Source organism: Dama dama, chromosome 9, assembly GCF_033118175.1.
Source record: "Dama dama isolate Ldn47 chromosome 9, ASM3311817v1, whole genome shotgun sequence".
Lineage (NCBI taxonomy): Eukaryota > Metazoa > Chordata > Mammalia > Artiodactyla > Cervidae > Dama > Dama dama.
This window is the reverse complement of record NC_083689.1, coordinates 8,957,722-8,972,986: the sequence shown is the minus strand read 5'-3', so window position 1 is coordinate 8,972,986 and position 15,265 is coordinate 8,957,722. Positions and strand designations below refer to the sequence as shown.

The 15,265-nt window shown below is 59.8% G+C and overlaps 1 protein-coding gene across 1 annotated transcript; it reads right to left on the bottom strand.

The window, feature by feature from the left end:
- Window positions 1-217: 217 nt before the first annotated feature.
- On the bottom strand, window positions 218-7,854 carry COMP (cartilage oligomeric matrix protein). The gene is made up of 19 exons (XM_061149168.1): window positions 7,755-7,854; window positions 7,425-7,510; window positions 6,965-7,016; window positions 6,347-6,516; window positions 5,523-5,660; window positions 5,173-5,247; window positions 4,924-5,082; window positions 4,729-4,833; window positions 4,536-4,643; window positions 4,175-4,334; window positions 3,529-3,647; window positions 3,268-3,320; window positions 2,990-3,171; window positions 2,618-2,796; window positions 2,449-2,497; window positions 2,035-2,231; window positions 1,174-1,346; window positions 425-564; window positions 218-340 (listed from the first exon to the last, which is right to left on the bottom strand). The coding sequence occupies exons 1-19, from the start codon at window positions 7,831-7,833 to the stop codon at window positions 294-296; spliced, it is 2,271 nt and encodes a 756-aa protein (XP_061005151.1). The 5' UTR covers window positions 7,834-7,854; the 3' UTR covers window positions 218-293.
- Between the last annotated feature and the right edge of the window lie 7,411 nt (window positions 7,855-15,265).

The following is a 15,265-nucleotide window of genomic DNA, read 5'->3' as shown; positions in this document are numbered from 1 at the left end:
GTTGCTAGGGCCCCAGCCAGTCAGCGGGGAGTCAGCGGCAGTCCCCACCCCCACTGCCTGAGTTTGGGGTCTTTGGGCCAGCCTCCCCTCAGAGACTCGACCCTACCATCTCCCCGAAGCAGAGACCACAGCCAGCCCCTCCGCCACACAGACACACTTTATTTTGTCGTCCCTGAGCCCCTCTCCTTCCCCCCCAGGCTGACTGCCTCCTGGGGCCTGGTGCTGATGACCTCCCATGGGGAGGGCAGCCGCGAGGGTGGCTGTCATCCAGTGGCGGGTCCCCGACCCCATCCCTAGGCCTGCAGCAGCCTCTGGGCCTCGTAGTCCTCGGGGATGGTGTCTGTAGAGAGAGGGTGAGCAGGTGAGAGGCGGGTGAGGGTGGGGGGTGCAGACTCCCCACCTTCCCTGATGGGGGTTCTCTTACCGTTGCAGCGGTAGCGCAAGTTGGCCCAGATGATGTTCTCCTGGGAGAAGCAGAAGACCCCCAAACGACCACCCCTCATGGTCGTATCCAGGACCACGTTGCTGTCCGCCACCAGCTCGGGGCCCTCGTAGAATCGCACTCTGCGGGGGAGGAGGGGACCATGACTCGGGGCCCTAGGCCAGGCCCTCCCCTCTCAGAGCGTCAGCACCCTGCCCAGTGAACTAGCTTCTCTTGTCTAGGAGAGGGGACTGTATCTCCCTGCCTGGGCCACACTCAGGGCAGAGGGGCCTCCTGATCTGAGCCTCAGTTCCCCTGTGTGAGGATGGATGTGCAGGGCGAGCATACAGTAGATGCTAATCCTAGCGCCTGGACTTCCTGGCAGCGCAGAGTGGGAACTGAGAAACGGGGAGTGGGTGAGACCCCACCTTCTGCTATGTATATGCAGCGTTCAGAACCCCCCAGCCCTGCCTGGGTCCAGGCCACCCAACCGGGCCCCACCCTTCCTGAGTCCAGGCCTGCCCCTGTCCCGCTTCCCCTCTGGGCCCGCCCACTGAGCAGCTCTCTGCAAGACCTGAACCCTCCCCACGTCCTCGGAGCGGTATCATAGCCACCGGGCCAAACAGTTATTTCTGCCTATATTATTCCCATTTTACAGGTAAGGGGACCAAGGCCCCCAGAAGCAACCCCCTCCCACAAGAGCCAGGTACGAGCAGGGACTCGGGGCCCCTTGGCGGAGGGCGGGTCCCCACCTGATGTAGCCCACTTGGGGCCGGTGCTGCAGGAACCAGCGGTAGGATGTCTTGTCCTTCCAGCCCACGTTCCGGGGATCCTTCCACAGCAGCCGCACCTGTGACGCTGTGTCCCCCGTGTGCCACAGTGCGTTCCGAAGCTGCTCCCCAGGGCCTGTGGAGGACTTCACAGCCTATCACATCCAGGAAGAGGGGAGAGGGGTCAGGGACCATACAGGCCACCAGGGCCCCCAGACAGGCACGGAGCTTTGAGTCATAGAGGAGCGGTGGGTGTCCCTGGTATGCCTGGATGGGAGACTCCCAAGGAAGCCTTGAGGGCCACATGGAGGTTTGCAGGTAGGTTATGGGGGCAGCAGTGATCGGTAGGATAAACTACAGTATAGAGGACTTAGGGAATTTTAGGGTTTCAGTGAAATACTGGGGTCCGGGTGGCGCTAGTGGTAAAGAACACGCCTGCAATAGAGGAGATGCAAGAGATGCGGGTTCCATCTCTGGGTCTGGAAGATCGAGGGCATGGCACCCCACTCCAGTATTCTTGCCTGGAGAATCCTATGGACAGAGGAGCCTGGCAGGCTACAGTCCATGGGGTTGCAAAGAGTCGGACGCGACTGAGCACATCTATTCTATTCTAGGGAGCCTGCAGGAGGATTTGGAACCTGAGAGATAGTTTAGGGCTCTGTGAGAGGGTTTGGGTGCCCACGGCAAGACTAGGGGATCCTGGGGGAGGACCTGGGAGGATTTCAGTAGAAGGACTTTGAGGGCCTTAGGATAATGCCAGGGACTGTAAGGCTTGTGGATCTGTGGAAGGGTCGGGGCCTCAGAGAAGGCGCTGAAACCAAGAGTTCGGGAAGTGGCCAGCACCTTGAGCTGGATGCCGGGTTCTGCCACCGCACGGAAGGGGTTCGCCTGCCAGTACGTCTGCTCCATCTGTTTCCACATGACCACATAGAAGCTGGAGCTGTCCTGGTAGCCAAAGATGAAACCAGCGTAGTCGTCATCCGTGGCAGTGTTCACGTGGAACGTGCCTTCGAAATCCACGCCGTTGAAGGCCGTGTAACCTGGGGAGAGGAAGGCACACTAGCCCCTGTCCTACCGGGATCCGAATCCGTCCCCGAACGGATCTGCCCCTTCGGAGTACAGAACGCCCAAGCCCAGAATCCAGACCACCTAACCTGGCTCCGCCTTTCCTGAGTCCAGGCCCGCCCCTGTCCCGCCGCTCCTCCGGCCCCGCCCCCCGAGCAGCCCTGCAAGGCTTGGCCCCTCCCCGCGTCTCACCCACAGCCAGGCCGGGGTCACTGTTCATCGTCTGCACGATCTCCATACCCTGGTGACGTTCAAAGGAAGAGGGTGTCAGGCCAGGAGGACTCGGTTCCCCGCCCCCAGTTTAGGACTCGCTGTGGTGGTCCTGGGCTCCCCCCAAGTCCCGCCTAGTCCTTGCCCCCACCTGGTTGAGCACCACCCAGTTAGGGTCTATCTGCGCGTCGCCCTCAGGGTCCAGCACGACTGTCTGGAAGGCCCGGAAGTCGGTGAGGGTGACCTCAGCGTTCTCCGGACACACATCGATCTTGTCTACCACCTTGTCCGCATCAAAGTCGCCCTGGCACGCGTCGCCCACGCCGTCCCCTGAGAGGAGGTGGGAGGCCCCCCCACAATGGTAGAATGAGCTCCAGGCCCCGCCCGAGGCCTGGCCATGCCCATACAAGCTACTGGCCCTGCCCACGCCACGCCTCCAGCTCGGCTCACAAGTGCCACTGCCCCACCATGCCCACCCCAACCCTGGCGCCATCCCCACCACAGGCCCTGCATCCGGCCTTACGGTCCACGTCTTCCTGGCCCGGGTTGGGCACCAGACGGCAGTTGTCCCTACTGTCGGGGATCCCATCGTTGTCATCATCGTCGTCGCAGGCGTCACCCTGGCCATCCTGGTCTGAGTCTTGCTGGGCACTGTTGGGCACTGTGGGGCAGTTGTCCCTCGAGTCCTGGTGCCCATCCCCATCCCTAGAGTGGGTGGAGCAGGGACAATGAGACCCCAGAAAGCCGGGTCAGGCGCTGCCCATCCTGGGTCCCCACCTCAGCCCCAGATGGCCTGCTTACTGGTCTTGGTCGCTGTCACAAGCATCGCCCACGAAGTCGTGGTCCACATCACTCTGGGGGCCAGAGGAGGAGGAGGATACAGACGTTCATAATCAGGGCAGAAGAATTCAGAAGCCTCTCCGCCACCCCCAGTTCCAGAGCCAAGATCTTCCTGAGCCCAAGCAACACCCCCCAAATTGTTCAGACTGGGCTGGAGTCTTGTCAACCAGCCTGGGACTCACCCTGGGGGCCTGACCCAGCTGGAGTCTGGCCTACACTCACCTGGTCTGCGTTGCTCTTCTGAGGACAGTTGTCACAGGCATCTCCTACACCGTCCCCATCGGTGTCCTTCTGATCTGAGTTGGGCACCCTGGGGCAGTTGTCCACCGGATTGCGGATCCCTGAGAGAAGCCAGGGAACAGAACCAGATCCCCAGATGGGGACGGGGCCAGGCTGACTTCAGCAGAGCAGGTGCAGACCTGGGGTTAGCCTGGGACAGAGTCCCCGCTCCACCTTTGGCTCCCAATAACTACAAAGTTAAACCAAGTATTCGTGCCCAGTCCCCAGCCTCCTGGAGACTAAATGAATGGAGCGGTGAAGGGACTGGCTCAGTGTGCGCACCACCTTGAGTCTCTGCCCGGATGTAAAAATGGTACCTCCTCCATGGGGCCCTGTCCCCGTGCTCACGGCTCTGTCCTCTTTCCCCCTGCAGCATCTAACACAGGGCCCCCCTTTACCCCCTCCGAAAGGTCTTCCCTCTTCCCCTCGGCCCCCCAGCTTGCATTTCTGCCCGCGGAGCAGGGTCCCTGGCGCCCTAGGCGAGCTCACCTGCTCCGGCTTCCAGAAGAGGCCGAGCCCAGCCTCCAGCCAAACCCCATCCCTTGGTGCCCGCCCTTCCCTCTCCTCTCCTCCCCTGCCCAGAACTTACGGTCGCCGTCTATGTCGTCGTCGCAGGCGTCTCCTCGGCCGTCCTTATCTGTGTCCTTCTGGTCGTCGTTCTTCTGGGACCGACAATTGTCGCACGCATCGCCCCACTTGTCGCCATCCGTATTTCGCTGGTCTGGGTTCCGCACGAGCGGGCAGTTGTCCTAGAGGTGAAGGCCGGTTAGGGGATAGGCAGTCCTAGGGAGTCAAAAGTCACTCCCCAGACTGTCCAGCTCCGAGGCCCCGCCTTCTCTGCACACCCCCCGCAGTCCTTTGGGACCCCCGAGATCAGCCTCTGAGGCCACACCCGTCACCCGGAGACACGCCCCCACCCGGTCTCGCCCAGGCCCCCACTTTTGCCCCACCTTCTCATTGAGGACGCCGTCCCCGTCGGCGTCCGGGTCGCAGGCGTCTCCGATGCCGTCGCGGTCCACATCCTCCTGGCCTGAGTTGGGCACCGTCACGCAGTTGTCCTAGGGGTGGGCGCGGCGGACGTTAGGGGCGTGGTCAGTAGCCCCGCCCACCCCTACCAGGCCACGCCCTCCAGACCGCCCCCACCTTTCTGCACTGGCGCTCAGAGCAGCGTAGCTTCTCGTCCGGAAAGCCGTCCAGGTCTGTGTCGCGGCCGCAGAGGAGCCCATTGCCAGCCCAGCCGACGGCGCACTGCGGGTGGGGTAGTAAGTGGGTGCTCTGGCGTGGCCCTACTACGCCCGCACCCTCATCCCGTTCCACTCCTGGCCCGCTCGCACTCACCACGCAAGATCGCGACCCATCACGCTCCAGGACGCAGTCGGCCTTCTCGTGGCACGGGCTGGGAGTGCCGTCAGGGCAGAAGCGCTGTGGCCGCCGACGGCAGCCTGATGCCTGGTCGCCCACGAAGCCGGGCTGGCACGGGCCGCACTGGAAGGAGCCCTGAGCCCGGGCCACAGGAGGTCAGCCCCCGCCGCCTGACACTTCCGCCCCACCCTCCGTCTCTCTGTCCCTCCTTCTCCCAGGCCTTACCACGGTATTGACGCATACGGAGTTGGGGACGCAGTTGTGCTGCCCGGTCTCACACTCGTTAATGTCCGTACAAACCTGGGTGGGAGGGAGCGCACTGGTCAACGTTCCCAGGCAGGTACCCCAGATGTCCCACCCAATTCGCGAATCCCTCTGAATCCTACCTCTTCCCTACATCTTGCCTCCAGTCCCGACCATCCCTGATGGGAAGCCCCTCACTTCCTCTTCCCCAGACTCCTGTCCCCATCCGTTGCCCCTGGAGCCAAGCAGGCTGCGAGGCTGGAGTTTACTTAACAAAATGCCCCCCACCCCGAAATGCTCCTCCTGGCTCTCCAACCCCCGACGACCCTCACCTGTTTGTTGGCCTTGGCAAAGGCCAGCCCCACGCCCTCGTGGGTGGGGCCACTGAACCCCGGTGGGCAAGCCTCGCAGCGGAAGCCCGGACTGGTATTGATGCAGCGGACGCGAGGGAAGCAAGGATGGGCGGTGCACTGGAGGAGGAAGGGCCGGGGAGAATCAGAGGACAAGGAGCTGGGCCTCCCCGAAAGAGGCGCCTTAGGACTTGTAAAGTTCACGGGCCATGAGCTAGCTATAGGAGGGAGGGGGTGCCATGTGGGGCAGAGGCTATTGTCCCAGAGGTCACACACGGCTTTGCCTTGACGTGGGAAAGGGCAAGACCAGGCGAGGAGAGGGGCCTGCCTGGAGCGGGGCTGTCTCTGGGACCCGGTGGGCTGGATGCTCATGGACGCGGGAAGAAATTTTGAGGGCGGGCGTCCCCAGCGGAGGGGGGAAGTGGTCGTCGGGGAGTGCGTGCGCGTCGGTGAGGAGGTTGCCGGGGCGGGGGCGCCCCGGTGGTGGAAGGGTCGCTGGGGTCGGCGACCCTGGGCGGTGGTGAGTGGGGTCGTTGAGGGGGACCACTCCCGGCGGTAGGGGAGTCGTCGGGGCGGACGTTACTGGCTACGGAGGAGGTCGTCAGGGTGGGCGTCCCAGCTGGAGAGGGGCGTGGTAGGGGTGACTGTCCGCCGGCGGGGGGGAGCTCGTCTGGACGTGCGCCCTCAGAGGTGAGGGGGTCCTCTCCCGGAGGACCCCCAGCGGACGAGGAGGTCGTCGGGGCGGGGCGGAGGGGAGTTGTGGGGCAAGCGCTGGGGGTTCGTCGGGGCGGTGGTGGCAGACGCACCTCGTTGACGTCGGCGCAGTGCGAGCCGTTGCCCGTGAAACCTTCGGGGCAGGGTCCGCAGCGCGCGCCGCTGGCTGTCTCGGTACAAGCCACTCCCGGGAAGCAGAAGCCGGGCGAACACTGGCTTAGCGGCCGTACGGTCAGTCTGGGGGTGCGCGCGGGTTGCATCCCTGCAGGGAGTGGGGCGAGAGTGGTTAAAGCCACGCCCAGGGGTGGAGCCTATCGAGACAGAGCCTCCCATCTAGGCAAGATCCTGCCTGTTCCGCGACCCGACCCCGTATTGAGTGCTCTGCTCTCCAGGTCTCTGCAGTCTCTGGATCTCTGCGGCCGACCGTTTTTTTTTTTTTTTTTTTCGCTTCTCCTTGCGCGACTCCACCTCCCAGCATCTCTCGCAAGGTTTCTGGCTCTTTGGGGGGTCTCCCCCTCCCACAGTCTCTGTCTCTCCTTTCTGTTCCTCTCTCTCCATCTCTCATCCCATCTCTCCACCTCTGTCAGCCTCCGTCTTCTTCTCTGTCTCTTTTGCTCCCGGTCTGTCCTCTGACCTCTGGATCTGTTTCTGTCTCCCCATCTCTTCTCGCTCCCCGGCCACCCCGTCTCCGCCGCCCCGACTGCGCTCACCGCACGCGTCACACTCCATCACCGTGTTTTTCAGGAACGTAATCTCCTTGACCTTTGGTGCAAGGGAGATGGGGTGTGGTCAGCGGGGTTCCATCCTTCTTCTCCCCCGCCGGTCTCCCCTCTCCCTCTCTCAGACTCCCACCCCATGGCACCACCATTGCGGACCCTCTCCCCACAAGACTCCCTACCCCCAGATCCCTACTCTCCCAGCCCCTTTTCCTCCTTCCCTGGGATTTCCTTCTCCCCTCACGGATCCGTACCCTCTCCCGTAGAGCGCCGCCTCCCTGGGACCCCTCACCCCCTTCCTTTCCATAACTCCGGCCCCTCTTCACCTCCATTAGGACCAACTTCTCCAGTCCCCTCCCACTCCCCCACCCTCCCCTGCCTCCGAGACCCACTTCCCCTCTTCCAAGTTTCTGTCTTCTCCCCTGCACCCCAGCCCCCCAACCCCGGCCGGCACCTGCTGCCGCAGGAGGTCCCGTACGTCCTGCAGGGCCGCGTTGGTCTCCTGGAGTTCGCGCAGCATCTGCGGGCCCAGGTCCCCACCTGCGCTGACAGGGGGCGCTGGTGGGGCGTCGGGGACCGGCGACCCCCATCACCACTCCTCACCCCGCCGCCGCAGGGACCCCTGACGCGCACCCCATTTCTTGAGCTTCTGCCCCACTGCCTGCTGTCTCCACCCGGCACGCCCCGGGGAACTTTCCCCGAGCCTCAAGGAGCCGCGACCCCAGGCCTCCCGCGAGTCCTGTCCTGGGGGTCAGAAGCACGGCATGGGGGCAGAGAGGCTTACCCAGTGGCGTCTGCCCCTGGCCTGATGCGCCGAGGGCAGCCAGCGTGAGCAAGAGAACGCGGGCGGCGGCGAGAACCATGACGCCGGCGGGGAGCTTGACTGCGGCTCGCTCTCTGCCGCCCACGAGGCCCGATCGGCCTATTTATCCCGGCGGCGCGGCCGGCCCGGGGGACGGCCCACCGCGGCCCTGCCCAGCGTCCAGCCACAAGGTAAACAGACGGCGCTGGCCTCTGCGTTCAAGGCCCCGCCCAGCGCTGCTGAACCCGGATCGGCGAGGAAACTGAGTCACCGGGGGCTTGGGCTGAGGTTGGTGGGGCGGGGAATCAGTCAGGACCGCCCTCCAGCCCTCTCATTCACTTGTTTGAGAGACGGCTGCGTGCCAAGCCTCCAGCATAGCTGGAAACGAAGCGAGCCCCATAGCGGCTCCCCTCAGCTCACACTTGGGGAAACTGAGTCAAGAGTGGCTTAAGGTTAGGAGTTACCTCCTCCCGCAACCCCTTTCTGGTCTTTCCTCTCTGCAGTTCTCTGGCTGATGAGTAAGCAGTGGTGACACCCTGGTCGCCCAGAGGCCGGAGCCCACTCAGTCACCTGGTCTGTGCACGGGCCTGTGTTGTCCCTCCCCACAGGAGGGCTAGCAAATTAAGGGACTCCGGCTGGAGGAGGTCTGAAGGGGAGCCCTGTGCTTCTGTTTGTCGAGACTTTGCCCATACCATCGCAGCTCCAGCCCAGCGTTGTGGGAACAGCCTGTAGTAAAAATAGAAATTATTGCTAATCAGGAAAATCCTCCCAGCCCAGCCATGCTCTTAAGCTACAAAACACCTCTGTTTTCTGGTATTAACCCTCTCTACTGCTACCCTCCAGTGTTTGCAGCCTCTATTCTATAAGCAGGGAAACTGAGGTCCAGAGAGGCGAAGCAACTAGCTGAAAGCTATTGTGAGGGGCAGAGATGAAGCCAAGGTAAGGTCATTGCCAGATCTGTTCTAATGGGAGGTTGCAGAGAAGTCACTGAGGGCTTCCTGGAGGAGGTGGCAAGACATCTAAAGGAAAGGAGGACTCAGATCAGGGGATTAAAAAAGGTGAGGACAATTCTGGCAGAGAGAAACATGTGAAGCTTGAATTTGGGGCTATTTCAGCCACATTCATTCGTTCCACAAACACATGGACCATCTGCTGTGTGCCGTGTCCTGTGCAGGAGGCTGGGGACACACAGTGGACAAGCCAGGTCGGGATCCTCCCTAGTGGGGAGCCCACCTACATAATCGTCCCAAGGGACCGGCAGCAGTGGGAGCTCCAAGAAGGTGCCTGACTCAGCTTGGGGCATCAGGGGGAGTCTGGGGAGGTTTCTTAGAAGAGGAGGGAACACAGAGCCATGACCAGGAAGGTGAAGAGACCACAGCCAGATAAAGAGATGGCTGAAAGGCATTCTAGCTAGAGGAACGGGATGTGCAAAGGCCCTGAGACAAAAGTGTGTCTGGTCTGCTGGACAGATTAATCTCAGGGTAGAGAAATCTTGGGGCTCAGGAGAACTGGTACCAGGTGGTACAGGGCTTGGGCTGTCTCCTGAGGGCAATGGGGAACCACAGAGGGTGAGGGAGGAGTGGTGGGTCTGGAGGGGAGGCTGAACAGAAGGAGCCAATCCCAACCTGGGCACTTCTAGTGAAGCCTGTGCCCTGATGCCTGTGGCAGGGCCATGAGCTCACCTCCTGTTTCCCTTGGCATTCGGCTCACCTGGGGGCCACTCCTGGCTGGTGCTGGGATTCTTGGGAAAACCACGGCTCCAGGAGGGCCTCTGGGCTTGCGTGTGCCTCATGCGGCTAGGACAAGGGCACATGGAAGCCAAGCCCCTGCCACAGGCTTGGCATGGGGCTAGAAGTGTGGACACACATGGCCTTGTTCATGGCTGGGCCACGAGGAGTTGTGAAGAAGAACATTCTAGGCAGAGGGAATGGCGAAGGCGGCAGTCCTGAGGATGTCCCAGTCTGCGGATCAGACAACAGAGGCCTGGAGCCAGGCACTCTGGTTTCATGTTCCTGCTTTCTGGATCCCATTGGCTCTGAAATCCCACTTCTAGGCAGCAGCCCCCTCTGCCCTTGCACACCTTGGCAGCCTCTCGTTACACACTCACTCACTCTGGGTGAACTTCTGGCCCTTGTACCTGCTGTTCCCCACCATCCCAGATACCTTCCTCCTTCCTCCAAGATCTGGCTCTGATGCCCCCTCCTTTAGGAAGCCCTCCCTGCTCTTCTTGGGCAGGGCTTAGGGGCTGTGCGACATTCCCCTAGGGATGCCAGAATATTTCCGGCAGAGACAGGATGACCTCACCCGGGGGACTGGGGATGTCTGTGTTTTGTTCTGTTCCCCTTTCCTGGGGCCCCCCTGGGCCTGCAGAGAGCCCTGCCCCGAGGAGTGTCACATGGTTCTTAGTTCTTGTAATTCATGTACCATCGTTACTATTAATAATAGTAACCCCTGCTACCGCTGTGCTTTATGACAGACTCAGGAGCCACATGGCCTGGGTTCAAATGTCAGCTGGGCATAGCCTCGCTGTGTGACCTAAGGCAAGTTGCTTGACCTCTCTGTGTCTCAATTGCCTCATCTAGAAAGTGGGAGTGATCACTGCTGAGAGGACTGAATGAGCTCAGCGTCTACCTCCAGTGTTAGCCTCATTATACAATATGGAACTTATACACGATGTGGGTTATACCTCAGGCCGTTTTTACTCACATTTTCCTCAGAGAGGGAATGAGACAGCTCAAGGTCACACAGCCAGGATTAGACCTGGAGAAGGCAGGACCCCTGAGGCCTTCACACCACCCCTCTCTGCCGCTGGCCACAGATTGCAGAGGAGAAACACTAACCCAGGCCCCTCATTAGCTGTGAAGACTGCTGCCTGGGACCTCCTGGCCTGAGCCCTTGGCTGGCGCCCCAGCCAGCCCCCCTTCCCACCACGCTAGACCCAGCGGTTCCAGGAACCTGGCCAGGCTAGGGCAGAGGGGCTGGTGCCTGTGTGATGAGGCCTCGGAGCCCTCCCTGGCAGAGTTCTGCTGGGCCAGGAGACATGTGGGCGCCCCCCGCTTGCCCAGCCGCCTCTCCCGTGAATCCAGAGGGAAAGTATGTCGGGAAAGCAGCCGCCCTGCCCTGGGCGGGCCCAGCCACAGGCTCAGGGTCTGGGGAATTCATTAGAGCAGCAAGGGAGGCCACTTAGCCACTGCTGGATCCGCGGCTGAGGAGCCTGACCCAGCCTGCCTTGGACGGCCTGGCTGGACCCTGCTCTCCAGAAGGACCAAGCAGTGGGGAGAGGGGCGGTGGGGCAGAAAGGGTGCCATCCGGGCACTGGAGTCTGGCAGACCCCCTCGACTTGCTCTGTGAATTCTGGCAAGCCCTGACTCTTTCCCCATCCTTCATTTGCTCTGACTGTGTCGTCATTTGCCTCAGGCTCTCCAAAAGGTATGATAAAGAAGAAAATAACAATAAATATAATGGCTACAATTTTATTGAGCAAGTGCCAAATGCTCGAAACCTTGCCACATCACTTTTGTGGGTTTTCCCTTTTTGTCCCCTCTCCTCACGGCGCCACGGGGCAGGAACTGACCATCATGGGAGGTAGCAGGAGACTGCCAGGAAATCTTGGCCTCTGGCACCAGGACCCTGAGTTTCATATCCCACCTCTGCTGTGCAGCTTCAGACAAGTTGCTTAACATCTCTGTGCCTCTTTTCTTTCTTTCTTTTTTATGGGGTAGGGGAGGGTACCTTCAAAGGTAGATTTACTTTTAATAATAATGTAGATTTTTGCTTCTCCAGTTTAGAGAATGGACTGCAGAGTTGCCTCAGGGGAGAAAGGACTTCACTAGGAACCAACTGGAATTTAATGATGTGGCATTCAATGGGCATTGACTTCTGAGAATGGTTTTACACCACTATTATCTTCAGAATTTTCCAGGGATAGCTGTGGCCGGACAAATGACCGCCCTACTTTTTCCTCCTTTCCTCTCACATTTAATGAGAGTTTTGTAGGTAACAGCAAAACAAACCAGTGTCTGTGTTGCAAGAAGAGAGACTGCCTACGGGCTCACTATAGAAGTTTTCTTCTCTCCCTCAGTCTGTCTGTGTTTCTCTCTGTCTAATGAAGTAAAACATGAAAATGCCTAAAGTTGTTTGCAGTTTATCAGCAGCACTAAAAACCCAAGTGAAATGAGGACGATGAGAGCCCCAACCTCTGAGGCTCATCATAAAACCCGAATACGTTACTTCGTGAAAACTACACTCGGCACTTTTTTTTGGATAGGTAAGAAGTGGATTTATTCATAGAGAAACACACTCCAGAATATGGGCCATCGCCGAGGGTGAATGCCCACATGGCACTTCTTGATATTGGTGGTTGCTAACGTGCCCCCTCTACAGATGGGCAAACTGAGGCTCAGCATGGCAGTCTCAGCGTGCTTCCTCGATTTGGGTGCTGGAAGCGCCGAGAGGGAAGGCACACAGCCTTGCTGCAGGAGAGTGGGTGGGTGGGCAGCAGAGAGCACGGGAAACAGAGCCCTGCCCCCGATTCCCCCTCGTCCGCTTCCAGCTACCACCTCAGGTTGTTAACAGGAGGCCCTTGTTCAAGCCAGTGACGGCAGGAGGCTGAGGGTGGGGTGTGTTTACCCACTGGCCACCTGGCAGGCAGAGGCCCAGAGGTGCACGGGCCCGTGTGGGAGGGAGGCTACCAGGCAGGGAGGAGCCCCAGCCCCACAGGGGGAGGACTGCCTACGATAGGTGCCCCAAAATGCTTCACAAACAATGGGATGAAATTAAAGAACTTCATCCACTGCCCAAGCAGATGGGATGATGGTGGTCTGAGCCTCTCCACCCAGAGGTAGGTGACCTTGGAGGTGGACAAGTGCATACCAGCTGCGGCAGGAGCCCCGGAGTCAGGGAGACCGCTCTGCCAGGGAATGTTAGTGTTGAGTCCTGAACAGGTGAGCGGGTTCCAGATGGTAAGGAGTATCCAGGGCCGAGAGCATAGCAAGGATGAAGGCCTCCGGCGGGGCGGGCGGCGGGGGGGGGGCGGGATGTGCCTGATGCATAGGAGATTCAGGGAGAAAGCAGCTGTGGCTGGAGCAGAGGGTCAAGGGGATGACGGAGGGGAGAAGGCTGGACCACAGTGATGTGGTGATGGGAGCCCTGAGCCATGTTTGGGCTCCATGGACCTCTCCAGCCCCATCTCTTTCTGCCCTCCAGGCCCGGCCTTGGACAATGACTGCTCCCGAGTGCAGTTTCCCCTTTAAGAGCATGCACTCTTCCTTGTCCCACCTGGGTTAGTCGCTCCTCTGGCCTCCAAAGGTCCTCAAGTGCCCTCCATCACAGCACTTACCATGTTACAGGGACACGGATGAGATGGCTATGTGACTGCATCCTCCGCTGAGCCTCCACTGAGTCCCAATGTGTCTCCTGCATTGTGAACATATTAGAATGAATCAATGATGGAGGGATGGTGGATAGATGGATAAAGGATAGATGGATGGACAGATGAGATGAATGGATGAATGGATGGACATGTGGATGGATAAGCAGGTGGATGGCTGGGTGGATAGATGGATAGACGGTGGATGGGCAGATGGATGGATAGATAAATGGGTGGTTGGATAGATGATAACCTGACTGGCTGGGTCAGGGGATGGGTGGATGGATAGACAGTCAGATGAGATGGATAGATGAATGGATGGACGTGTGGATGGATAAGCAGGTGGATGACTGGTGAATAGATGGATAGATGATGGATGGATGAATGGATGGGGTGGCTACATAGGTGGATATATAGGCAGGCAGATGGGTGGACAGAGGGATAGATGGGTAGGTGGCTGGGTGGATGGATGTTTCATAGACTAATGGGAGGATGGATGGATGGATGGATGGATGGACAGACACCCCTCCTTAGAGCCTCTTGAGCTTTGTGGCAGCGCCATTCAGAGGCCGCTATGAGAAGTCAATTCGAGAGAGAAGGTGAAACACATAGCAGGTGCCCCTGTCCGTTCTCTGTCTCCCTCACCTTCTACATGAGACATAGAAAAGTAAACGGGCATGGCCCTCTCTAGCCACGCTGACTCTCTCCCTCTGAACTTCCTGTTCTCAGGTCTCTCTGTACCGCAGGACTTTCGCTGTGCCCTCCACCTGGAACACTCTTCCTTCCGCTCATCACCTGACTGACCCATCCTTACCCTAACTTAAAGGGTACTCCCTCCGGCCAGACCGGGCTGGCTGGCCTGTGTGTCCCTATTCCCGCCCCACAGAGGGGGACTGAGAGTTCAGTCAAACCCTCCTGCGCGTGTGTGCATGCATGTTCAGTTCTGTCCAACTGTTTGCAACCCCGTGGACTGTAGCCCGCCAGGCTTCTCTGTCCTTGGGATTCTCCAGGCAAGAATACTGGAGTGGGTTGCCATGCCCTCCTCCAGGGGGTCTTCCTGACCAAGGGATTGAACCGTGTCTCTTGCATCTCCTGGTCGCAGGCGGATTCTTTTCCCACTGAACCACCTGGGAAGCCCCAAACCCTCCCGGGAATGGCCAAACCACAGCAACTCTTGGGGTAACCTTTGAGAAGTGCATGGAGCCCTCTGGAAAAAGGATGATGCTGCTGTTGCTGCTGGCCCTCAGGGTGCTGGGAGAGGGGTCTCCTGAACACCCACTCCATGAGTTTTCCTGTTTCCTGCTGAGTTGGATGACTTACTCTTTTCTAAAGACAGGAAGTTCCCGTGAATCCAGGCATCCCAGGACCACAGAACAGGAAGCACAGAACAGGGGGTCACAGAGCCAAGGTCACAGCGCTGCGTCACAGCACTGGGAGTTAATGGAACCGTGGAACCGCAACATGCTCCAGCCGTGGCACTGTGGGATCCTAGGGCCACGGGACCACAGTGCTAGAAGCCCACAGACTCAGGGGATGTGGCCACTAGTCAACAGGAGCTCAGAACCAAGGGATGGCGGAAGCCACAGAATCCTAGAGGGCCTGAGACACAGCACCCAGAAATCCCACATGGGAGGTGCCATAAGATGGAGTCTCAGAACTGAGCCCATCAGAAACACCGTCTCAGCTCCACCTTCACCTGTTGGCTGGCCAGCGAGTCTCTCAGAGGCCACGGGAGCTCGGAGGCACTCTCTCTCCTTCCCTGGGGCAGCCACCGGAGAGAAGGACCACGCCGTCATCAAGGCCTGGAGCCAGCCAGCCGCCAAACACTCAGCGAGTCCCCTGTTGCCAGGGCCAAGTGAGGCTGTCCAGGTGCCGAGAAACAGTGCCAGCCTCCGGCCAGGCGCGCCGGGACGCCGAGTGCTCAGCAGCAAGTGGAAAAAGAATCAACGGGTTCCTTCTACATCCACATCCTCTTAAAAGCCAACAGAAACATGACTCGGAGGGGAGGCTGTACCCTGGCTGCATCGCCTCCGGATGGCGGCAACGGGAAGCAGCCCCCCAGCACTGCCTCTGCCCACGCCAGGAGTCACAGCCCGGCTCGGATTGCACCAGACATATCCGCGTA